At 47.0% G+C, this 26756-nt stretch overlaps 1 protein-coding gene across 4 annotated transcripts in view; it reads right to left on the bottom strand.

The window, feature by feature from the left end:
- Positions 1-26756, bottom strand: part of rps6ka2 (ribosomal protein S6 kinase, polypeptide 2) — a 665937-nt gene that overhangs the window by 290243 nt on the left and 348938 nt on the right. For all 4 annotated transcript variants that reach the window (XM_068044824.1, XM_068044826.1, XM_068044825.1 and 1 more), the window contains one exon: positions 7782-7863. In XM_068044824.1, the coding sequence (XP_067900925.1) occupies positions 7782-7863 (82 nt within the window). The remainder of the gene's footprint in view (positions 1-7781; positions 7864-26756) is intronic.

Genomic DNA, 26756 nt, shown 5'->3' with positions numbered 1-26756 from the left:
ATACATTACTCTCTGTCTCTTCATCTAAGTCATTAATGTAGATTGTAAATAGCTGAGGCCCCAGCACTGATCCTTGTGGCACTCCACTATTTACTGCCTGCCAACTTGAAAATGCCCCATTTATGCCCACTCATTGCTTCCAGTCCATCAACCAAATCTCTATCCATGCTAATATATTACCCCCAGCTCCTTGAGCCCATATCTTGCCTATTAACCTTTTGTGTGCCACCTTATCGAATGCCTTTTAGAAATCCAGGTGTACAACATCTACTGCCTCCCCTTTATCTACCTACAAGTTACATCTTCAAAAAACTCTAATAAATAATAACAGTATATATGTTGTTATTCCATTTCCTCATTTCTGATTTCAGCATTATCCACCTGCTAATCTGTTAAACATTGTTTGAACTTGTGTGCCTGTAACTTGTGCAGATGTGCCATGGTAGGATATTTGTGCAGAATTACAATTATATTTATATACATATATCTATTATCATCAAATTTCTCTGCACCTGTAGATGCAAATATAACCATGTGCAGAGAAGTGCAGTGCAGACTGATCTTCTTAATCCTTGTTCCAGACCCACTATGTAATGAAAGCAAAATACTGCGGATGCTGGAAATCTGAAACAAAAACAAGAAATGCTGGAATCACTCAGCAGGTCTGGCAGCATCTGTGGAAAGAGAAGCAGAATTAACGTTTCGGGTCAGTGACCCTTCTTCGGAACTGACAAATATTAGAAAAGTCACAGATTATAAGCAAGTGAGGTGGGGGTGGGGCAAGAGATAACAAAGGAGAAGGTGCAGATTGGACCTGGCCACATAGCTGACCAAAAGGTCACGGAGCAAAGGCAAACAATATGTTAATGGTGTGTTGAAAGACAAAGCATTAGTACAGATTAGGTGTGAATACACTGAATATTGAACAGCAGCAAGTGCAAACCTGAAAAAAAACCTGAAAAAAACAGTGGGTAAGCAAACTGAACAAACTAAGATGAAATGAAATAAATGCAAAAAAAGATAGTAAAAAATGTAAAAAAGAATGTAAAAAAAAGGAAGAAAAAATAACTAAAAATGAAAGTAAAATGGGAGGCTGTCATGCTCTGAAATTATTGAACTCAATGTTCAGTCCGGCAGGCTGTAGTGTGCCTAATCAGTAGATGAGATGCTGTTCCTCAAGCTTGCGTTGATGTTCACTGGAACACTGCAGCAATCCCAGGACAGAGATGTGAGCATGAGAGCAGGGGGGAGTGTTGAAATGGCAAGCAACCGGAAGCTCAGGGTCCTGCTTGCGGACTGAACGGAGATGTTCCGCAAAAGCGGTCACCCAGTCTGCGCTTGGTCTCCCCAATGTAGAAGAGACCACACTGTGAGCAGCGAATACAGTATACTACATTGAAAGAAGTACAAGTAAATCGCTGCTTCACCTGAAAGGAGTGTTTGGGGCCTGGGATAGTGAGGCGAGAGGAGGTAAATGGGCAGGTATTACACCTCCTGCGATTGCAGGGGAAGGTGCCCTGGGACGGGGATGAGGTGGCGGGGGTAATGGAGGAGTGGACCAGGGTGTCGCGGAGGGAACGATCCCTTCGGAATGCTGACAGGGGAAGGGAGGGGAAGATGCGACTGGTAGTGGCATCACGTTGGAGGTGGCGAAAATGGCGGAGGATGATCCTTTGGATATGGAGGCTGGTGGGATGAAAAGTGAGGACAAGGGGAACCCTGTCACGGTTCTGGGAGGGAGGGGAAGGGGTGAGGGTAGAGGTGCGGGGAATGGGTCGGACACGGTTGAGGGCCCTGTCAACCACAGTGGGGGGAAATCCTCGGTTGAGGAAAAAGGAGGTCATATCAGAAGCACCGTCATGGAAGGTAGCATCATCAGAGCAGATGCATTGGAGACGGAGAAACTGGGAGAATGGAATGGAGTCCTTACAGGAGGTAGGGTGTGAAGAAGTGCAGTCGAGGTAGCTGTGGGAGTTGGTGGGCTTATAATGGATATTGGTAGACAACCTAGCCCCAGAGATGGAGACAGAGAAGTTGAGGAAGGGAAGGGAAGTGTCAGAGATGGACCATGTAAAGGTGAGAGAAGGGTGGAAATTGGAAGCAAGGTTGATAAAGTTTTCTAGTTCGGGGCGGGAGCAGGAAACGGCACTGATACAGTCATCAATGTACCGGAAAAAGAGTTGGGGGAGGGGGCCTGAGTAGGACTGGAACAAAGAATGCTCGACATATCCCACAAAACGACAGGCATAACTAGGACCCATGTGGGTACCCATAGCGACATCTTTTACTTGAAGGAAGTGCGTGGAGTTGAAGGAGAAGTTGTTCAATGTGAGAACAAGTTCAGCCAGGCAGAGGAGGGTGGTGGTGGATGGGGACTGGTTGGGCCTCTGTTCCAGGAAGAAGCGGAGAGCCCTCAAACCATCCTGGTGGGGGATGGAGGTGTAGAGCGATTGGACGTCCATAGTGAAGAGGAGGCGGTTGGGACCAGGAAACTGGAAATTGTCAAAATGACGTAGGGCGTCAGAAGAGTCACGGATGTAGGTGGGAAGAGACTGGACCAGCGGAGAAAAGATAGAGTCTAGATAGGAAGAAATAAGTTCAGTGGGGCAGGAGCAGGCTGACACAATGGGTCTGCCGGGACAGCCCCGTTTGTGGATTTTGGGAAGGAGGTAGAAGCGGGCTGTCTGGGGTTGTGGGACTATGAGGTTGGAAGCCGTAGAGGGAAGATCTCCAGAGGAGATGAGGTCAGTGACAGTCCTTTGGACGGTGGCTTGATGTTCGGTGGTGGGGTCATGGTCCAGAGGGAGGTAGGAAGAGGTGTCTGTGAGTTGGCGTTGAGCTTCTGCAAGGTAGAGGTCGGTATGCCATACAACAACAGCACCACCCTTGTCTGCAGGTTTGATGACCATGTCGGGGTTAGACCTGAGAGAACGGAGTGCCTCAAGTTCAGAGGGGGAAAGGTTAGAGTGAGTGAGGGGGGCAGAGAAATTGAGACGACCAATGTCTCGCCGACAGTTTTCAATGAAGAGATCAAGAGCGGGTAAGAGGCCAGGGGGAGGGGTACAGGTAGAGGGAGAATGCTGGAGGCGGGTGAATGGGTCTGCTGGTTGGGGGGTGGACTCCTGGTCGAAGAAGTGAGCCCGGAGGCGACGGAGGAAGAGCTCAACGTAGTATACTGTATTCGCTGCTCACAGTGTGGTCTCCTCTACATTGGGGAGACCAAGCCCAGACTGGGTGACCGCTTTGCGGAACATCTCCGCTCAGTCCGCAAGCAGGACCCTGAGCTTCCGGTTGCTTGCCATTTCAACACTCCCCCCTGCTCTCATGCTCACATCTCTGTCCTGGGATTGCTGCAGTGTTCCAGTGAACATCAACGCAAGCTCGAGGAACAGCATCTCATCTACCGATTAGGCACACTACAGCCTGCCGGACTGAACATTGAGTTCAATAATTTCAGAGCATGACAGCCCCCCATTTTACTTTCATTTTTAGTTATTTTTTTCTTCCTTTTTTTTACATTCTTTTTTACATTTTTTACTATCTTTTTTTGCATTTATTTCATTTCATCTTAGTTTGTTCAGTTTGCTTACCCACTGTTTTTTTCAGGTTTTTTTTCAGGTTTGCACTTGCTGCTGTTCAATATTCAGTGTATTCACACCTAATCTGTACTAATGCTTTGTCTTTCAACACACCATTAACATATTGTTTGCCTTTGCTCCGTGACCTTTTGGTCAGCTATGTGGCCAGGTCCAATCTGCACCTTCTCCTTTGTTATCTCTTGCCCCACCCCCACCTCACTTGCTTATAATCTGTGACTTTTCTAATATTTGTCAGTTCCGAAGAAGGGTCACTGACCCGAAACGTTAACTCTGCTTCTCTCTCCACAGATGCTGCCAGACCTGCTGAGTGATTCCAGCATTTCTTGTTTTTGTTCCACTATGTAATGAATTCAGGCTAAGTGCAGTTAGACTGTGCCACGGTTAATTAATATTGACTGAGAGCGTGTTATGTGGTAGTAACAAACGGTAGAACACAGAAAATAAAAAATGAGCAGAAATAAGTCATGACTGATCCCAGCCCAACATACTTGCAAGTGACTCTGGATAGGACTTGGTCCTTCCGGGAGCATCTGAAGAAAACAGCAGCAAAGGTCAGAACCAGAACCAGCCTATTAACCAAACTTGCTGGATCTACATGAGGCGTTCCAGACTTCAGCACTTGCCCTATCATACTCAGCAGCAGAATATTGTGCACCTGTCTAGCATAGGTCATCACACAGCCATCCTGTTGATACTCAATTGAATGCAACAATGTGCATTGCGCATCATAACTGGAACCCTCCGCTCAACACTCCTCACCTGGTTTCCTGTCTTCGCAAACATCACTCCCCCACACATCTGCCAACTGACAAAAACCCACAAGCTGGTTGAAACCATCCGTGCTGCACCTCACTTACCTCCCCATAATGACATGTTCAATCCACCAACTGCCCGCCTTCCATCTCAGCGCCCCATATGGAGCAACCTTCCTGAGCAAGATTGACCAGCAGACATCCTTTGGATCAAGGTATGGGAGTCACGAGAAGTCACTAACAAGTTCCTTGTGACAAATCCCATCTGTTGAATGGCAGGCTTTGAATTACCACGGCGAGAATGATCCTTTTCTAAACAGGTTCAGGACAAGCCAGGGCCACTGCGCAGCCAACTTCCACTGCGGGGGCTTCAGTACGAATCCCTTATGCATTTGTGGAGAGACACAAACAATGCTGTACATTACTGAGGATTGTACCCTCTACAAATTAAGTGGTGGACTAATCACCCTAACTCAACAAATGAGGAGGCTATCGCTTGGCTCCGGAGATTTACATTCACTAAATAAAATAAAATTGGACTGCAAAAATCAGGAGATGCAATCTCAAGCAGTAGAAACTCATGGAAAACTCTAATATTGATTTAGAATAAACAACTGGGTAGTGATTGGTGTAAGCTCATGGAGGAGCAATAAGTAAAAAGCTTCAGTCTTTGAAATGAGTTTGGAATGAAGCAAATTTATGCTCATTACTTGTGGAGCCATGTGCTGGCTCTTCTGACAGAATCTTATCATCACTATCTTTGCATAATTCAGTTCAAAATAATAGTTTCTAAATTTATCCCTTTGAGTCCCACAGATAAGTTCATTGATCCAGGAACTGTCAGATTGCAATGGTCACTGATTGTAAAAGCTTTCTTTCACTCTGAGGGAGCGTTGCACCGTTGGAGGTGCCACTTTTTTGAAGAGAGGTGGCCGTAAATGATCCCATGTCATTATTTCAAAGAAGAGCAGGGGACAATATTCATCCCTCAACCAACATTACTAAAAACAGATTATCAGGTCATTGTCACATTGCTGTTTGTGAGACCCTTTGTGTGAATTGGCTGTCACGTTTCCCATGTTACGACAGTTCAAAGATATTTAATGAGTTGTAAAGTGCTTTAAGACATTCTGAGGTCATGAAAGACATTACATAAATGCAAATAATTTCTTTTTATTCACACTGCCCGTGTAATTTCAACAGCAAAGCATAAACAGGGTTCCTGTTGCACTTTTGCCAAAGTTACGGTGTCTGGGTGAGAGGAGCTCTGAGGAAAATCATCCCAGCACAATTCCTAATCTGTGCTGAGTAGCTGATCTTAGCAAGAGTGATGGCTTGAATTGGCCACAAGGAAAGAAAAATGTCTAGGGTACTTGCCACCTATTTTCCAGCTGTTCAGCCTGTTTACTAGCCAGGCTATCCAATTTTCACGCATGCATCCCAGTTTTTGGCTTGTTTTCTAACCGAAAGAGAGTTCTGGCAGAACTCCACATCAAAGAGGAACTCCTGCCTCCCCCGCCTGTTCAATCAGTTGCAAGTGTGCTAGTTGTTGTCGTATATTGTTGCTAGCATTTGAGATGCCAGGTTGAGCTTGGTTTACCGAGATCACGGAGTTGTCGTAAATCTGGACAATAACTCATTTATTATATTTACATAGACAATATACACTTTCCATAAGCCAGTCTACTTCTACCACTCATGATGCTTCTTGCTTCTCCCAAGCCTATTACACATGTAACCGCTTACATCATCATCACAGTGGGAGGTGTTACTCTCACCGTCCCAAACATTAACCCTTTCAGATCCTTATACTACAGTTGTGTCAGGCCTTATTGAATCAATCTGGATGCATCAGGAGTCAAGTGACAGAAACAACTTTAAACCAGAGGAAGACTAGTTGGGGTATTTGTACAATGGGGGACAGTATGCCTGCATGCATTCTCTGGGAAAGGCAACTGCACACAATATATTACATAAATGATATCAAAGTTCTACAAAAAACAGCTGAACAAATTCTTGGTTTAATTCTACCTCAACACCACCTTTCTCCCACTGCCTCTGACTTATGCAACTCTTTGTCCGACATCTGGTATTGCATGAGCAGAAATTTCCACCAATTAAATATTGGAAAGACTGAAGCCATTGTCTTGGTCCCACCACAAACTCCATTCCTTAGCCACTGAATTCATCTCCTTCCTCGTCACTGTCTGAGGCTGAACCAAACTGTTTGCAACCTCAAGCATCTTTTTTGAGCCCAAACTGAGTGTCTGACCCTATATCCTCACCGTCATTAAAGCTGCCTACTTCTGCCTCCATAATATGCCATCGCGACCCCTGCCATGGCTCACCTGTTGCTGAAACTCTCATCGATATTTTTGTTACCTCTAGACTTGACTACTCCAATGCTGTTCTGGTCGACCTCACATTTTCCACCTTTCATAAATTTGAGCTCATCCAAAATCCTGTTACCTGTACTAATCCACACCAAGTCCCATTTACCCATCAGCCCTGTGCTCACTGACCTACATAGGCTCCAGGGCTGGCAACACTTCAATTTTAAAATTTTCATCCTTGTTTTGAAACAAGGGCTCACTGCTCCCTATCTCCAACCCTACAACCCTATGATACCTTGACACTCCTCCAATTCTGGTCTCTTGTGCTTTCTAACTTCCTTCCCCACACAATTGGCGGCCATGCCTTCAGGTGCCAAAGCACTAATGTCTGTGCTTCTCTCTCTCCTTTAAGTCACTCCTTAAAACTGAGCTCTATGACCACCTGTTTTAATATCTCTTTACATGGCTTGGTGTCAAATTTTGTCTGATAGTGCTCCTGTGAAATGCCATGAGACATTTTTACTATGTTAAAGACACTATATAAATTCAAGTTGTTGTCAGAACAAAATTAATAATTCAGTGGAAATTATAAACACAGACGATAAAACTCTACAGAGCACACTGATTCTTATAAACATAATTATTCGTGTGCTCCTGGGATCATTGAACATCATTGCTATACTTCCTCAATTAACATGGTGAGGAAGAGGGTTAGGTGTAATTTTCAGATTTTTTTTCTGCCAGGAAGCTTTAACTAAGGTGACTCACCTTCACTGGGGGATTAGATGAATTGGGTAGAGCCCATGACAGTGGAAATTGCTGTTTGGAAGGAGAAAGTTGGCTTCCTTTTACAACATGCTTTACTGTCTTTCAGTCTATATTTGCATTTGTTATAATATATAAATGCTATCTGAAGAAAACTGGAGGTAACAGGGTTAAGCAATTAATTCCTAAATGGAAAAATAAGGGTCAAATTCAACATAACTGTTGGCATAACAAAACCATCTCACCAATAGAACAATGATATGGACTTCTATACAATCAGATAATGTGTCGTGCTTATGTAATAAAACATGTCTTACTCCTTCAGTACTCACCTTTCAGTGTGGCCTTCTTTAGTACCTTCATAGCATAGAGCTGCCCAGCATCAGAGCCTTTTATTTTTTTAACAAGAAATACCTTAGAGGAAGAAAATAGAGAAAGTGTTAATGTCGATTATTTTCATGGAAGTGAATAGTGAAAGATTAATTTAAGTGTAGAGTGCCTTTCATAAATCAACATTTTCTACTTACAAGGATGTTACATAGGAAAGACAGTCAGCCATTTATGCCCTCAAGCCTGTCCTTCCATTCAGTTAGATCATGGCTGAACAGTATCTCAACTCCATATTCTTGTCTTTACTCTACATCTGTCCATGCCCTTACCAAGCAAAGATCTATCGATTTCAGTCTTGAACATTTCAATTGACCTGTAAGGATCAGGATTGTTTTGGTTTTGATTTAACTTTTGACATTTTGACGAATGAAAAGAACCCAGTCTGTAAGTTCTTCAACAGATGTTTGTCATTAACCATAAACCATATAATTATGACTACTGCTATGAAAAACAACAGGAAAGAGACAGAGAGCATAAAAAAGTCATGACTTTAGACACTGCAACAAAAAAAATGACTGAAGTGTCAATCCCCTTTTATGGTAGTCAGAAGACATAAGAATAAGGCTGGAGTTTTACACCCCCCACCCCTCCTGCCACCCCCCCCACCTCAGGAGTGGGCTGGGTGGCGAGAGCAGGGCGAAAAATCAAGTGGGAGATGGGGGGCACCGGTCCCGTCACCTCCCCACCCTCGTTGCTATTATACCAGCGGCGGGGGAGGTGGCAAAAGGCCCACCCGCCGCAGGCCAATTGAGTCCCTTATTAGGTCAACTAACTGCCACTTGAAGGCCTCCTCCTGCTGTCACTGGTATATTACTAGCGGCAGACGGGCACTTGAGAATCTGAGGAGGCTGCCGAGTAAAACTTGGCATCTTTCTTGCAGGCTGGGGTGGGGGGGCTTCTGATCGGGCACCTTGTGCCACATGAGGACCCCCCCAGCAGCTTGGGCTGCCCTGGCTAGAACTAGCCTCACCCCTGCCCTGCACTCCAACACCCATCCCCCTCGCCGGGGCTGTGCCAATTATCCCCGGTGAGGCCCGACCCCCACTCACTTTTTCCAGGGCCTCCTCCATTGTTGCTGGTTCTGGTCGGGTGTAGTCTCAGCAGTGGCCACTGCTCCCAGTGGCGCTGCTGGGACTGAAAAGTTGCCGGCCCTCTGATTGGCCCATAGCTTTTGGAGGCAGGACTTCTTGCCTCAAAGGGGCAGAAGTGCCAACCAAGGCCAATTAATGGCCTGGACCATGCAAAATTGTGAAAATAACGTGGAAATCCAGAAGTTGCTATCAGTGATTTTAATCTTCTACGTAGAGTGCGCTTTTGAGGCAACCATACCCGCACCCCATTCCGCAACCTCCCCAAGATTGCAATCAACGGAATTCCACTCTTATGCTGTTAGTCTCACTGCAAAAGCGTTTGAAAAAGTTACACCTTGTTGACTAAGGTGCAACCAGGGGGACGGGATTTTTATTTAATGAGAGGGTGGGAACCAGGGTGGGGCGACGGTTACTTAAACCCACCCCACAGGTCAGCGTGCTAATTTCCCGAGGTAAAACCAAGAAAATTCAAAGTTCAAAAGGCTCCGCCGAGAGCCGGAGGAGGCAACCAACCCGAGATTGATAGATGGCTAGTTCAACCATTTAATGAACTTGTCAGTTCGTTAAGGGCCAGTTTTGAAGTTATTTTCTGAGGCACGGAATGCACACAGGGTCTGAACCACAACAGGGAAGAGGAGGTGCAAATAAAGTGGGGTGCTAGTCAGAATGGCTGGACAGCAACAAAAGGCTCCACTATAAAGGGAAGACTCAGGAAAGGCCCTCTTCCACAGGCAATCAGTTGCATAGAGTCAGTAGAATTATTGGTCATATTGCTTCACTCTTGATAAGTGCATATTGTTGGGGGGTGGGCAGGGTTGATGGGTCCCGCTGCTTATGGATCTCACAGGTTCACGAGTGGGAGTTCAGGAAGTCTGTGCATTCCAATAGAAAGGAAGGACATAATGGGAAATAGGATTAAGCTACTCCTCGGTAGGATCGAAAAGCAATGAGGAGCAGCATCTGCAGGAGCAGAGGCAGACCCCTGGGCAACAGGGGCGCAGGGGTGAGGAATGAGGGGCAGGAAGAGAACGAAGGTGATCCCTCAGCAGTGGGTCTATGGGCAAAGGAGAAGCTACCTGGACATGTCGGAGTGTCAATGCCACAGAAGATTGCACCTGTCCGGGCAGATGGTTGCTGACTTGTGTTCCCTCATTGAGTGCCATCCGAGGGTTCGCAGGAACCATCGCCTTGGCCTTCCCGTGGCTGCAAAAGTCACAGTGGCCTTGCACTTTTTAGCAACCTGGTCCTTCCAAGTGTGGCAGCAGTGGCATCTCACAGGCAGCAGCACATCATTGCATCATGGAGGTAAAAGATGCTCGATTCGAGAGGGCAGGAGATTACCTTGTGTTCAAGCTGGATAATGGCACTCAAGCTCAAAGGGCAGAGGGATTTGCCTCCTTCACTGGATTCCCTCAGGTGCAGGGGATCATCGATTGCACCCATGTGGCCATCAAAGCATTGACTGACTGGCCAGGGAGATTCCTCAATCGAAAGGGATTCCATTCCATAAAAGTCCAGCTGACATGCAACCATATGTGCTTTATGTAAGTGTGTGCACGCTATCCTGGAAGCTGCCATGATACCTTCATCCCTCGGCAATTGAAAATCTGTGGATGGCTGTCAGCGAATATGGCTTATTCCATGAGGAGATGGCTGATGACTCCAGTGTGTTACCCTGGAGGCAGAGAAACACTACAGTCGATGCCACCTGAGCACAAGGGTCATCATTGAGCAGGCCATCGGCCTCCTGAAGATGAGGTTCAGGTGCCTTGACGTGTCAGGTGGTGACATCCAGTACACTCCCTCAAGGGTCTCACGTATTGTGGTGCTCTGTTATGCACTTCTTAACATGGATCTCCAGAGAGGTGTGGACTTTGAAGATGGAGAAACGCTGTAATGGCAAAGCTCCTCAGAGGAGGAAGAGGAGGAGGAGCAGGCTGAAGGAGAATTGGAGAACGGCCACCATGCTTTACAGGGATCTCACCATGGAACGCTTAGGAGGCGGAGCACATATCAGGATGGCAGGGGTGCTTGGACCACTCTGATCCAGATACGTTTCACCTGAGCAATACTCAGCCTATAGAACATTTGGAGAGGAGATTCTCCTTCATCTGAGTGAGATCAAGCATCTGTTAAGAACAAAAGCAACCTTCCAATGGCAGAAACAGCACAAACACTGCAGGGTGCCAGAGTCTCCACCTGACACACTCTTCCCAACACACTCCTTTGCTCTACCAACCTTTATTTTCAAACCTGTCAAAGGCTTTGACTCTACAAATGCTTCGTCTGTCAGAGGGGCCCCTGGAGGCAGGTGATGATGCCAGAGCCCCATGAGAGGTGGGTCCCTCAACATCCATCTGTTGCCACCTCAGTCCTTCAACAGCAACCTTGATTGCTAGAGGGAAGCACTAGCTGGGACGCAACTGCTATCCACTCCATGCTCTTTATGCCATTTGTGCCACTGACCAGACAATGCTACAGGCTGCGGCATGCATTCTGTGCATGTCAGTTTGCTGTTCCTGCATCCATTCTGAGTGATGTGACATAGGGCTCTCCATCAGGTTGGCCACTCTCTCAGTGGAGGAGCTCATGTGCTCAAAGCACTGAGTCATTGTGGAGCACACGAGATGAATGGACTTCTCCATTCTCATCCCACGGGTCTGCAGTGCCTCAGATAACTCTGACATGTGGGCACACACCTCAAGCTGATTCTCTCAAGGCTCTGCATCTCCGCCCTGCTTAGCAGGGCTGTGCCTGTTCTCCATCCTCTGAGGGGGCTGGCCACAGCTGACACTGCCTCCCCCGAATCCTCCTTCTCTGAAGTGATGTGCCCTTCCCCCTATGCCACCATCTCTAATAACATGTGAAGGCCCACCAAGGTGTGAGTGTCTGTACTGGTGGAAGGTGCACAAGAAAGATGTGACAGTGCAGACTCCAAGGTTTCTGCCTCCTCTGACTCCTCCAGAACAGGCTGGAGGTGTTGTAACTCTTCTCCCTCTGCACCAGGCCCTGTGGGACACATAACTGAAGGTGGTTATGAAAAAGCAGCAGAATCAACAGATGCTTCAGCTGCAGGAAACGATGAGATGACAGTTTATGCACTGACAGCTCACTGCATGGGGACCATAGCCATGAATCCCCTGGACCTGGAGATGTTGAGATCTTTTCACCCTGTCTATGTTGAACTCCCATTTCTCTGTCTCCAATGTTGCGGTCCCGACCCCGGGTCAAGGGCCAGCTCCTCGAAACATGTCAATGACGCAAGGTGGATGGTACCCCACCTTCTAAGCATGCCCTCTCACTCTCCCTGGCATTGTTCTCCCACTTGGCCTGTGAGGTGAGAAAAGATGCTGTTAGGACAATGCTTCTTTCCTCATGACTTGCAGACCTCCCAATAGCCCACAGTCCAACAGTGCTCAGACAATGAACTATGCTTATGGGTCATCAATGCTGCTGAGCACATATCTCTCCTATCGTCAGGAGAACTCTGTGCACCCTCAGGATACCCCTCTCTTTTGCATTCTGGTGACTGCTGATCAGGAGGCATGCCATCTGGGTCTATCCTTGGACTCATTTACCAGACCTAAGCAGGTCATTGAAGCATTTCCTACACTGGACCCAGTTCCTGTTCACCACTCCTCTGCTGCTGACCTCATGAGCCACCTCCAGCCATGCTGTCTCAGTCAGCTTTGCAGGCTTTCCTGCAGGCAGACAACAGGATGTTTCTCTGTGCTGACACCACTTCTAGCATCATCTCAAGTGAGGCATCAGAAAATCGGGGGGCTGCCCTGACATGGGGACCCTCCCTACCCACTGGCCTCTGCTCAGCTTCTGCCTCCATCCTTGAAACGAACAGCCAACATAACAATGGCTGCTGCTGCTTGCCCTTTAAATCGGGCCCGCTCCACCCTTGGTCCCACCTCCTTCCCGCATCTGCCACGCTAAATGGGTGGTGAGTGCGACTTTGGGCCAATTAACTCCTTTGCCAATGAAAATTGCAATGTGCGCGCGTTGCTGACGTAATGCAGGGTCAGGACCCGGCAGTGAACAAATTCTCACTGTCCCAAACCCGGAATGGAAATCCTGCCCTGGGTCTTCAACAGCACACAAACTTCATAATTGCTGCTAAATACACTCACTGGTCCTAAACAACTGAGTTTATATTTGTGGAATATCAAATTCCTCCATGATGTTAGATTCCATCCTTTAAAAAGGGATTCTTGTTTTAAAAGTTTGTTTATCTTTATTTTAGCTTCTGTCTTAATCTAATCATAATCATTTATTGTGTTATCGGAAAATTTAAATTAAAAGTGAAGGATACTAAGTGCTTTTAACTTCCTGGTTTGCTGCATACAAATAGTTCAATTTGATTGGTTGCCCTACCTGCTTGCTGACATCACTGCTGCTGCACACTAAGACATCCCCTTGATTTGGTGCCAGATTTTAACTTCCATTGGCAAAGGGGAAAACCCCGCCACAGAGATCACTAGATCTTTGTCGGCAGCTTTCTTCAAGGTCAGTGTCGAGTGCCCTTGCTTCGGCATTGACGACAAATTAGGGTCCCTGTGTCCCATAATAGCAGCGGCATTAGATTGGTAACTGGGGATACAAACTCCAATAGTTAAGGTGCAGCAGGAACATTACCAAGAGGTAAGCGGAACTATAAATATTTGCCGAGGTGAATTCCACAAGGATTCTCGTTCATCCACCATACCTTTGGTGGAAGAGCCATGGAGACCTGGAAAAACAACATAAACACGCTTTACACTTTTCTCCACGGCTCTTTCGTGGACAAGCGAGAGAATCTCCATGGAATATCACAAATTTTGAATAACTCTACAAATTGTCTGAGCTTCATTCTCAGGGTTCTAAACCTCTTGAATGCTGGGTGCCATGAAATTCTATATTCAATACATTAGAAAATCCTTGCTCTATTTGATATTCATATCAGAACAAAAAGTGCTTTAAAAGCTCTTGGGAAGTAAGCATAAATCTCCAGGAAGGAACTAAGTGCCTAATCAAAATTATGGAAAGGCAATGTATTGTTTGTGCAGACAGCACGCTGCCAGTTAGCGACAGTCGAGATTGCTGATTTCAGTCATGCACTGTTGATGAGAATTAGCTTTAAATAATACTGTTCATTTCAAAAAGTAATGTGATTTCATTGCAAAGCAACTGAGGGTTAGATAGCAGAGCAGAGACTGACTGGCCAAATGTACGTTAAATATGCTTAAATGTACATTAATGATGCTGTAGAGGAGATGTCTCACTGTCAGACTCAGTTTGACAGTCATCTTAAGATGCAATTAGGTGCATACAGAAGATTACAGAATGAGAAATAAATCAAAAGACTGAGAAGGGGTGGACCTGTTATCCAATAAATAAACCTGTGTAGGGGTAATGGGTGATGTGGTGATGTGGTGATGGGGGAAGGTGAAAATGAATGTTCGGAAATTATCTCTAAATGTCGGCCTATTCTCATGGTAATGTTTCTTGAGCTGAATTAGGCAGTAATGAATACGAAAACACCCACATGTTGCTTTTCTGACATTTTTTATTTGTGTAGCAGGAGCTGATGATTCACTATAATCTAGTCTACTTACTTGATGGTGTACAATGTGACAATATACCATTGTGGGATTTACAATAAGTTGTAGGTTTGAACCATAAAACCCACCAAAATGCAAACATCTGCCCAAAAAACAGCAACCATTGCCATTTTACATGTATGTTTAAACTTGCCAACAGCAATAGGTAGAAAAAGCAGTAGGTAAACACCACCTCCTGAGTTGGCTCTCTGCTCCTCTTGAAGCAGTAGTGCCTTCTATTTGTATCACATCGCTGTTTCCAAAACTAAGCTGTCAGTGAAGTCAGTCCGTAATATAACAGAGCGTTGGTTAAAACAGTTGGGTGGACTTTCCTCTTGAATTATGCTGGTGAATGGGGCGGGAAATCAGCCAGCTCCCCACCAGTTTCTGCAGCTTCTGGGATTTTCTGCAGGACGTAGCAGCGACTGTTTAGTGCATCCAAAAACAACTTGCATTTATATAGCACCTTTCACGTAGTTAAAAATTCCCAAGGCGTTCACAGGAGCATTATCAGACAAAATTGGACACAGAACCACATAAAATGATATAAGGACAGGTGACTAAAAGCTTGGTCAAAGGGTTAGGCTCTAAGCAGCAACTTAAAGAAAGAGAGAGAGAGATGGAGAGATTTAGGGAGGGAATTCCAGAGCGTAGGGCCTACTTAGCTGAAGGCACAGACACCAATGGAGGTGTGACTAAAATAGGGGATACAGAAGAATCCAAAATTGGAGGAGCACTGTGATTTCGGAGGGTTTTAGAGCTGGAGGAGATTACAGAGATAGGGTGGTGCAAGGCTATGGAGTGATCTGAACACATGGATGGGAGTTTTAAAATTAAGTTAGTGTCGGACCAGGAGCCAACTTAGGCCAGTGAGCAGAAGGTGAACCACCCAAATATGGGTAGGCATATTCAAAAGATGCATTAATGATGAGAGATTACAGCTGTAGGATACTGGCAATGGGCGGCACAGTGGTGCAGTGGTTAGCACCGCAGCCTCACAGCTCCAGCGACCTGGGTTCAATTCTGGGTACTGCCTGTGTGGAGTTTGCAAGTTCTCCCTGTGTCTGCGTGGGTTTCCTCCGGGTGCTCCGGTTTCCTCCCACATGCCAAAGACTTGCAGGTTGATAGGTAAATTGGCCATTAGCAATTGCCCCTAGTATAGGTAGGTGGTAAGGAAATATTGCGACAGGTGAGGATGTGGTAGGAATATGGAATTAGTGTAGGATTAGTATAAATGGGTGGTTGATGGTCGGCACAGACTCGGTGGGCCGAAGGGCCTGTTTCAGTGCTGTATCTCTAAAAAAAATCTAAAAAAATAACAGTCTCCAGCATTGCTCTGACAAATAATGTGATTGTCATGCTCACGGAGGGAACAGTGATGAAATATGAAATGAACTGGAGGAATTATGAAATAAAATCAACTGTTGAACTGAACTACAAAAAGTGGACACATTTGTGTTCCAGGCAAGATGCAGTAGAGGTCAGGTGACCCCTCCTGTAGTGTTAATAAACATGTTTGTCTGTTGAAGACAAAACCCATTATCAACATCCTGGAAGATTTCGTCCCGACAAGCTTCTAAAGGTTTTTTAAAACAACAAACTCTCTGACAACAATTGGACTCTAATTGCATGCTCTATCTTTTCTTGTGTGTATGTGTACGAATGTGTGAGTAGCTGAAGTCACGAATATGTTTCAGTTATTGTGTAAAAATAAATATTTATCTTTCCTTTTTAACCTGTGAGAAAACTTGCAGTTTGTCTATTTATTTGACCCTTAAAACACTCAGGGACTAAAACACTATTTTTAAAACACTATCTGCAGTCAGTTGAGAGGTGAGAATGGAAGTCACCCACACCACTTCCCACCTGTCCGTAACATGATCAATTACACTACAGAAGTTAAGAGTTTTAAATTTTCACAAAAAGTCAGGCCTGCTTTTCAGCTGCTTCCAAGAAACTCTATACTCAAGCCATTGTTCTCCTGCCACAACTGGTCCCCCTGGGAGTCCTTTATAAGCACCTCTCCAATTTTATTTTCCAATGTTAGATGCACCCAAGTGATCCAGTGAACCTGAGTACATTGAACACCCATGAGATCTTCCCTATACAATCCTGAATGTGCAGCTTTCTTTGACTGCCTCTTCTAGCCTCCTGTACATTTTATTCAGGGTTGTACAAGGTTATTTCGATAAGTGCGTAACGTGAGTTGTCTGTTGTTCATCTCAAAATTTCTCCTGCTTCTCCCTTGTGGAGATACTTAAATGTTTCTTTACTTTTTTTTTTATTTCCAAAATATACTTTATTCATAAAAATCTGTAAAAATTACATTCCCAAACAGTTTAAAACAGCATCAAGTCAAAAAATACAAACAATGCAAAAGTGATCCGTTTCCTTCTATACAATCATGAGTTGCCTCACAACCCTTCCATTTCATTGTCATGCCATATACATTTTTACATTTACAGCACACAAAATTTTCCCGATACAGTTCGAGTGGTTTCCCATGAATCCAGCCCCTCAGTTCAGCTTGGTGGGGGGACCTTACACTGTGGTCTTTCCCCATTGAGCCATTGCTGTGGCTGCCCCAGCTTTAGTGCGTCCCTCAGCACGTAGTCCTGGACCTTGGAATGTGCCAGTCTGCAACATTCGGTCGTGGACAACTCTTTGCGCTGGAAGACCAGCAGGTTTCGGGCAGACCAAAGGGCGTCTTTCACCGAATTGATAGTCCTCCAGCAGCAGTTGATGTTTGTCTCGGTGTGCGTCCCTGGGAACAGCCCGTAGAGCACAGACTCCTGTGTTACAGAGCTGCTTGGGATGAACCTCGACAAAAACCACTGCATCTCTTTCCACACCTGCTTTGCAAAGACACATTCCAGGAGGAGGTGGGCAACCGTCTCTTCCCCACCACAGCCACCGCGGGGGCATTGTGCGGAGGGGACGAGACTTCGGGCGTGCATGAAGGATCTGACGGGGAGGGCCCTTCTCACCACCAGCCAAGCTACATCTTGGTGCTTGTTTGAAAGTTCTGGCGATGAGGCATTCCGCCAAATGACTTTGGCGGTCTGCTCGGGGAACCATCCGACAGGAGCCCCCGTCTCCTTTTCCCGTATGGCCTTGAGGACATTCCGTGCAGACCACTGCCTGATGGACCAGTGGTCAAAGGTGTTTTCCCGCAGAAACTGCTCCACGAAGGATAGGTGGTACGGCACGGTCCAACTGCATGGAGCGTTCCGCGGCAATGTGACCAGGCCCATCCTTTGCAAAACCGGGGACAGATAGAACCTCAGCACGTAGTGACACTTGGAGTTTGCGTACTGGAGATCTACACACAGCTTGATGCAGCCGCACACGAAGGTGGTCATCAGGATGAGGGCCACGTTGGGTACATTTTTCCCACCCTTGTCCAGAGATTTGACCATCGTGTCCCTCCGGACCCGGTCCATTTTAGATCCCCAGATGAAGCGGAAAATGGCTCGGGTGACTGCCACAGCGCAGGAGTGGGGTATGGGCCAGACCTGCGCCACGTACCAGGTTCTTACCCACAATGGAGAGAGATCGCTGCCCCCACATGCTCAACTTTTGTTGTACCTTGGCTACTCGCTCCTCCCAGGTTTTGGTGCATGCCCCGGCCCTTCCGAACCATATCCCCAGCACCTTCAGGTAGACTGACCTAATGGTGAAGGGGACAAAGGATCGGTCAGCCCAGTTCCCAAAGAACATGGCCTCGCTCTTGCCGTGGTTAACTTTGGCTCCCGAGGCCAGTTTGAACTGGTCGCAGATGCTCATCAGTCTGCGCACGGACAGTGGATCCGAGCAGAAGACGGCGACGTCATCCATGTACAGGAAGGTTTTAACCTGAGTGCCTCCGCTGCCTGGGATTGTCAGCCCTCTTATGCTCGCATCCTTCCTAATAGACTCAGCAAAGGGTTCAATACAGCAAACAAACAAGACCGGGGAGAGAGGACAGCCCTGTCTGACTCCAGATTTGATCGGGAAACTTTCCGATTCCCACCCATTGATTGAGACTGCGCTACTGATGTTTGTGTAGAGCAGTTGGGTCCAATTGGAAGACGGTCAGCCGCACGCTGCGTTGTACCGGGGCATACACGTTGATCAACCGGAGCGGAGCGTTGCTGTACATTACGTCTGCTACGAGGAGGCGACCGCCCACCACCTCCTTAACTTCGGAGATGGTGAAGTTACCGCCCCGCAGCAAAATACCCAGGCCGGAGGAACGGCAATCATTACCCCCCGACCAGATCGATGGCCCGTGGGACCACCATCGCGACCACTGCCTGTGGGTGCTGAGGTGTGGTATTCCACACTCCTGCAGAAACAGAAGGTCGGCTTTGACCTTGGCGAGGTAATCCAAGGTTGAAACACATGGCATAGTAGATTTAATGCTACATTCACTTTTCTGTCATCTCCTGTTCTGCCTCCTTTATAAGGACACAAACAGGAATGCCCATAGTGAACCCTGCGGTAGGTCTTCATGGTAAGAGTGGGAGGCAAAATATTTCCTCGCCTGAAAGTGTGGAATCCTTTTCTAGATGCACAATTGTGAAATATTTTTCTGATCAAAGCAGATGTTTCAGACAAAAATTCTGGTCATTTAAAGCCTGTCAACTCAATCACTTCCGGGTTTGATAAGTCATGCTGCTAACTTATCCCTCTTTTATACAATTAAGTCAGTTGTAATTCTCGTGCAAATTATGGAATTTTGGGACATTAGCTTCTGTTTACAAACATGCACCACGTTGGGGAATGGTTTATATTTTCTGCAGAAGTCAATTCTGCTGGAATTTAGAAGCAAAATACTGCTGATGCTGGAAATCTGAAACAAAAACAGAAAATACTGGAAATACTCAGCAGGTCAGCAGCATCTGTGGAGAGAAAAACTGAGCTAACGTTTCAGGAGTGACACAGAAGGTTGCTGAAGGGAATGCAGTGGATATTGTTTATATGGATTTTAAAATACATTTGAGAAGGCCCCAACTGGAGTATTGCATCCAGTTCTGGTCACTTCACTTCAGGACAGATATCAAGGCCTTTGACAGGGTACAGAGGGGATTTGCCAGAATGGTTCCAGTGATGGAGGATTTTAGTTACAAGGTTAGGTTGGAAAAGCTGGGTTTGTTCTCCTTAGAACAAAAGAGATTGAGGGAAGATTTAATGGAAGTGTAAAAGATTATGACAGGCTTAGATAAGTTAGACAAGGAAAAACTAATTCAATTAACAAATAGTACAAGGACTAGGGAACACAGATTGAAAGTTTTGGGCAAAACATGCAGGGGGAAGAATATGAGAAAGCACTTTTTTGCACAGCAGGTGGTAATGTCCTGGGGAGTGGGGCTGACAGCAGAGCTCCATGGAGAGCCGGCATTGAGTCAATGGGCCGAACGGCCTCCTTCTGTGCCGTAAATGACTCTATGACTCTTTGACTGTATGACCTCTCATCAGAACAGAATCGCGCTGGAGCACTGTGGGATGGGAGGGTGGTGGGGGGTGGGGGGGGGGGGGGTTGGTGGTTCTAGCTGGCCGATGTGGGATTTCCCCCCTCTTTTTCAGCCTGGCACTGGGAGCCCCACCATGGGCACAAAATTCAGCCTTAGTGTTCACCTGCAGTAGCTTATACAGAGTGTGTGCCTGTTGAAATATGTTGCTCAGCAGATCAGAACCACAGTTCAACAACCAGGCTCAGCATAAATTTTAAATAAAGCTGTTCCACTGAGATCAGCATTGATCAGAGGCTGCCAACAGAAGGTGAGCACATGAAGAAATGAGAATTTGCATTTCCATAGAACTTGATAATGTTCTCAGGATGTTCCACAGTGTTTCCCACAGCCAACAAAATATTCTTGAGATGCAGTCATTGCTTATACCAGCAATTAGCGAGTTAAATTATGAAGACTGGTTGCATAAACGTGGTTTGTATTCTCTTGTATATAGAAGATTGAAGGTTGATCTGACCAAGGTTTTTAAAATGTTAAAAGGATTCATTAAGGTAAATGCAGAGAAGCTATTTCCTCTGGTAGGGGAATAAAGAATAAAGGGACAAAATCTTAAAATTAGAGCTAAGCCATTCAGGGGTGAGATCAGCAAGCACTTATTTACACAAAGGAGAGTGGAAATTTGAAACTCTCTCTCCCCTCTAAAAAGCTGTGGATGCAGGGACAATGAGAGTTTTCAAGACTGAGATCAATAGACTTTTGTTAGATAAGGGCATCAAGGGATATGGAGTAAAAGTGTAAAAATGGAGTTGAGATATAGATCAGCCACGATCGAATTGAATGGCGGGTCAGGGTCGATGGGGTATATGGCTTACTTCTGTTCTTATGTAACATTCTTATTAGTGGAAAGGTTGATTTATGATAGGCATTCTACACTTCGGGATTACTCTTTCACGATTCACCTCTATGAAAAGAATTTACATTAACACTTCCCTAAAGTGGATGGATAAAGTTAAGATACTTATTAGCCATGATCTAATTGAATACAAAAAACAGGTTCAAGGGGCTGATGGCTACTCCTGATTCTAATACACAGCTAATTTGCACACCGTAATATCCTACAAACAGCAAGAAAGGTGAATAACCAGTTCATCGGCTTTTGAAGTTGTCACTGGAGAAAAGAATATACGCTAGATCATTTAGAGGACTTCATTGTTCTTCTTCAAATAGAACCATGGGATCATTTATTCTACCTGACAAAGCAGGAGAGGCTTTGCTTTAACAACTCATCTGAAAGGTGGCACCACCAGCATTGCAGCAGTCCCTCAATGCTACATTGGGGGACCAGCCTAGATTATGTGCTCAAGTCCTGATGAGGGCTTGAACCCACAATCCTCTGACTCAGGTTAGAGTACTGCTCAGTACATAATGCCTTTAAGGCTCATCTCTTTAATCCTGATTTGGCACGGTTGGGGGGGGGAGGGGGAGTCATTTGCCGTATAATTCTGGGGGCAGGATTTTCCTTCCGGGGCGGGAAACTGAAATCAGGACCGTTTCTAGGTCTCAAACCCACCCCTGGGGGGAAACAGTCACCGGCCACGATTTTGAAGGGGACATTCTCTCAATTGGCCTGGAGACGGGTTTGGCAACCAATTGACAGGAGGAGGTCACCCACCCAGATTAAGCAGACCTGGATGAAGATAGTTGATGCAGTCAGCAGGAGTATGGTGCACAGAAATTGAATCCGGTGTAGGAAGAGGTTTAATGGCCTGATACACTCTGGCAAGGTGAGTGCAATCCCCAATCCGCAGGACAGGCTTCTGGGTATTCACTTTCCAGCAGACACACCAGCTGAGGAGCCTGAGGGTGCATGCTGCTCCTGAACATGTGAGGAGTGTGTGCCCAGGACACTGAATGACCCCTCAGAATGGTTCAGAGCCATAGTGTTGCTGAGGACCTGCCAGCACTGAAACATGCAACTTCTAATGAATAGCAGCAGCTGGCATTGGCCATAGAGGACAACAGTGCCCTAACTCTCTCTTTTGTCCTTGTGGGAAAAATGGGCCCATAATGCCTGCGAGGGCTCAGACAGGTGGAGGGGTTCCCTACCGACACATTATCAACGCCATGGAGGAGCGAGCCATGGACATCGCTAGACCACGAAGATGTTGGACAAGGCGAAATGGGCATCGATGGTGCACTGCAGCATCAGCACATGCAGAGGCTTCTGCTCTCCAAGGCTAGTTCACATGATCTCTTCTTGTGTCTCCCACAGGTGCAGATATTGATGCAGTGAATCCAACTCCCTCACCATCACCAGGCAAGAGCAGCAAAAACAGAGCTCTGAAGAGGCACTACCACACAAGTGCACCCTCCACTAGCACAGATACAGTCACCTCAGTGGGTCCTTGCACAGGGTTAGATAGAGTGACACTGGGTGATAAGCATGACACTAGTGTGCAGGAGGCAGAGGTAGCTGTGGGCAGTCCCCCTCAGAGAATGGAGGACAGACACAGCCCTGCTCAGCTGGGCAAAGATGCAGGACCTCAGGAGTCACAGGAAAGGAGGCTCAACCGAGACCAGCAGCAGCAGATGTGCTCCCACATGTCAGAGTTCCGTGATGCAGGGTCACAGGCTGAGAATGGAGAAGTCCATCAGCTCATGTACGCCATCAGTGCTCAGGGCTTTGAGTGCATGAGCTCCTCCAAAGAGATAGTGACAAACCTCATGGTGAGCCATATGCGACAGCACTTGGAGTGCGTGGAGGAACTCTGCACTGACATTCACAGGATGCATTCCACACGATGTAGCCTTGACTACATTGATGTAGCACCATCGGATGCTCCTCTCTAGCCATCTGGGGCACCAGCCAAGGGCTGAAGCAGTCAGAGGAGGTTGAGGGTGCCATCCCTCACAGGGTGCCATCATTATCTTTGGCCTCCTTGGCCCTTCTGAAGGAGGAAGCATCTATGCAGCAGGGTCCAGTGATGCAGGCTGCCCCCCTTCCCCCAACAATGATTCATGTGCAGCAGCTTCTGGAGGTCTCCCCATGGGGGCACCTCCACGACAAGGATGACCGCCACATGCATCTCAGCCGCAGGCAGAGACAAGTGAGCATGCTACCTCCACATTCTCCAGGGCCACAAGGGGAGCACCGCACAGACGTGGCCAAGCACGGAGGCCACCGTGTTGGGGGGAGCACCGAGTGGGTGACTCAGGTGTCTTCTACCTGTAACTGTGCACTGTTTTCATTTATGAGCACCATGTAAATATTGACACATGAAGCCAAGCGTGTGAGCCTCCTGTTATTAATAATGGGACAAGAGATGTGAAGTGGTGAAGGAGAGCAATGTTTGTCTATGGTGATGATGAAACCTCTGGGCAAATGTGCATTCTTCATTGGCAGTAATAGTTCACATGTTCCAGGTTGTGTCTTCAATAGAAGTTTTAGCACAGGCACCTCAAAGTGAGTTCCATACCATGCCGTTCATCCTGGGTCAAAAGGACTCAGTCGAAACAAGTCTGAATCAGATAATCTCTAACGTTAATAGCATTCTGACGAGACCCTTGAGCCCGCCACCAGGCTTGGCCATCTCCCTGTGCAGCTGGGGTAGCTCAGTCTTCTGCATCTTCCCCTCTGCCTCCACTTCCTCCTCCTCTTCCACGTCCTGCTCCTCCTCCTCCTCCTCCTCCTCTGATGATGAGCTGTGCCCTTCCAGGGCCTCACCCTCCTCAAGGTCCACACCTCTCTGGAGGGCCATATTATGGAGAGTGCAGCAGAGCAGCACAATGAGTGAGATTCTTGCAGGAGGGTATTGCAGGGAGCCACCCAACCAGTTCAGGCACCAGAATCACATCTTAAGAGGCCCCATGGCCTGCTCAATGGTTGTCCTAGTGAGCAGGTGGCTTTGGCTGTATCGCCTCTGTGCCTCTATCTTGCGCTTTTGTAGAGGGGTGAGAAGTCGTCTCTTCAAGGGATATCCCTTGTCCCCAAGAATCCTTTAATGGAGTTTGTGGGGGGGTGGTGGAGTGAAGAATTGCGGCAGTTGCCAGAGAATGGAGGAGTCATGGTAGCAGCCAGGAAACCGAGCGCACACATGGAGGAAGCTCTTGTTGTGGTTACAGACCAGTTGGATGTTGAGGAAGTGGAAGTCCTTCCTATTGATGAATCTGAGTGGGAGGTCACTTGGTGGCTTGATGGCCACGTGGGTGCAATCAATGATGCCCTGCACCTGGAGAAATCTCGTGATCGAGGCAAAACTAACTGCCCTCTGTGCCTGCGAGGCCTCGTCAGTCTGGAGTTAAATGTACTGTTCAGCTCTCGCAAATAGGGCATCAGTGCAAGATGTAATGGTGTGCAGCTGTTGGCAAGATGCCACCAAGGTCCACAGCTGATCCTTGGAAGCAGCCAGAAGCAAAGAGATTCCAGGCCACGGTCACTTTGACGGCTACTGGCCGGGCATAGCGACCAGTGCTGCGAGGTGTAAGGTCTTCGGTGATGAGGGCATAGATCTTTGTGACCATCTGCCTGGACAGTTGCAGTCTCCTGCAGCACTGGTTCTCGGTCATCTCAAGGTAGCTCCATCTTTGGTGGTAGATCCTATGCTGAAGGTAAGGTCTCTGTGTCCTTCCTGCCCCTCGTCCTTCTCTTCTGTCCTCCTGATTACCCGGAGCTCTGCCCTTCCTGCGGAGGGTGTTTCTCCTCATTGTCACTGGACGCGAAATCTGAGAGTTGTCCCCCTATTGCCAGCTGCTACCTTCCTTGTGCACAGGTGGACCCCAATTGTGTTTGGCAGCCTTGCCCCCTCCTTTTATGGCCCCATGATACCAGCAGGGTGACGGCCCCCTGCACTGCCTGAGCACTTACTGACCATTCTCCCCGCAACCTATGCTGACCCGATGGCACCTGTGTTCCAATGGCGGAATCTCCCTCTGCACCATTCACCCTTTCATGGGACCCGCCTAATTCCCTGTGGGGTCATGACTGGCTTCCTGCTGTGTGTCCACCTCCATTCAGCTGGTCTGCACCAGAAAGCACATGCAGCCCATGTACCCCCATCAAAAACAGGACATGCCCCTTAAAGAGCTCTCAATGAGATCTTTAACAACGTTAATTGATGTTTTAAATGGATAGGATGGGATCTTGGGGCTGCCCTCTCCTTCCCTGGTGAAACTCGCTGATGCCGGGAATGGTGTGGGGAAACTGGCACTCCTCCTGTAGACGCCTCCATTCCTGCCCCCAGCAGGACCTGAACATTCAGCACTTGGTCTGTGACAGGCCCAGTGATTGGAGTAGGATTGCCAACCCTGCAGGATTGTCCTGGAGACTCCAAGAATTAAAGGTTAATCTCCTGGATACTGCTAGAGGCAACTCAGGAGAAAAAGCAGCATTCAAAAATCAAGGGCTGAATTTTCGGGGCCTCCTCCGAGGGCAAGATTGAAAGAGGGGTGGTGGGGTGGGGTAGCACCCAAATATGCAGGTGCCAAGCAGCGTGTTAATTGCAGGACGTTGTTTCAGGCGCTGGACATTTTGGAGTCCAGGAAGGCTGCCTGTCCCCACGAGGAAGGCAGGCAATTAGGCTTGTTAAGAATCTTGTTAAAGATAGGAAATGAAGGCCGACTGGGATTTTCCAGTTGGCCTCCAGTTTCCCAACATGACAAGGGGCGATATCAACTGCCAGGATTTTGCACCCAGTGGCAAGTTGGGGGTACCCCCGCTCCTGGCAGGCCTAGAGGCCCTCCCTGCCTGACTGGGTGGGAGTTTGACCAAAGAACACCTTGTAGAGGGGCTTCCCCCCCACCACCCCCCACATTGGTGGCCTGGCTGCTTTTTCAGTTTTTTTGTTAAAGCTTTTAAAAAGTGGCTGCATTTTCTTATTGAGGGGCCCTCCCAGTTACTTACCTTATACTGCAGCTGGCAGCTCCTCTAAAGCTAGTAGGCCTCTGGTTGGCCCTTCAGCTTCGAGAGCCCGCCCACTGCCCTTAATTGGACAGGAAACCCATCTTCATGACAATTAAGGGCTCACCCACTTGAAAATCTTAACTTTTACCAGTTTCTCCCCGGAGCGGGTTTCTGACCCGATATGAACACAGCTCCTGTTTCCGATCTGGTGGCAAAAGCTGAGCCCGAGGTGTTATTCTCATTGTCTTTGAACACTTTTGTTTATTATTTATAAAAGAATATTAGAGATGAATACTTTTAGGGGTGGGGAGTCATGTGATGAAACCCCCAAGAATATGTCCAAGCAGAATTGAGGACCTTAGACTGGAGTTGTAGGCAAGCACATGGGGACACTGTCATTATCAAACCAGTTGAACCGGTGGCTATTACTGATCAGCAGAGGACAGGGGTAGTTGGAGTGTTGCTAATTGTAGTAAGGTACCATCAATATCCAGATTTCTTCCTTTTTAGGTGCTCACTTCTAATTTATAAAAAGAGGGAGATTCACTTTTTCATTAAAACTAAAGGGGGCAACATTGGTCAAGGGCAGTCGTGCAAAATGACCGACAGTGAATCTGCAACCTGCTTTTATATCCGACTTGATTTTTACTAATATACGAGAAACAGGATTTAAGGGCAACTCCAGAACCTGACTCGTGTGGTACATGAGTTCCATTCATGCTAGGGCAGCCATGGGATTGTTTACAAACTGATCAGTAAATGCCTTTTCAAAAAGCTATTTCAGCAAATGGCAGTCAGAAACTGAAAAAATGGTCAAGTTTCAATCTCCTCAGCATCACTGATGAAGCATGTACACACTCCGAGGGCATCCTACACTCAGTGTTAG

This window comes from Heterodontus francisci, chromosome 13 (genome assembly GCF_036365525.1).
Source record: "Heterodontus francisci isolate sHetFra1 chromosome 13, sHetFra1.hap1, whole genome shotgun sequence".
NCBI lineage: Eukaryota > Metazoa > Chordata > Chondrichthyes > Heterodontiformes > Heterodontidae > Heterodontus > Heterodontus francisci.
Note: the sequence above shows the minus strand (reverse complement) of the source record. Positions and strands in the feature narration are given on the sequence as shown.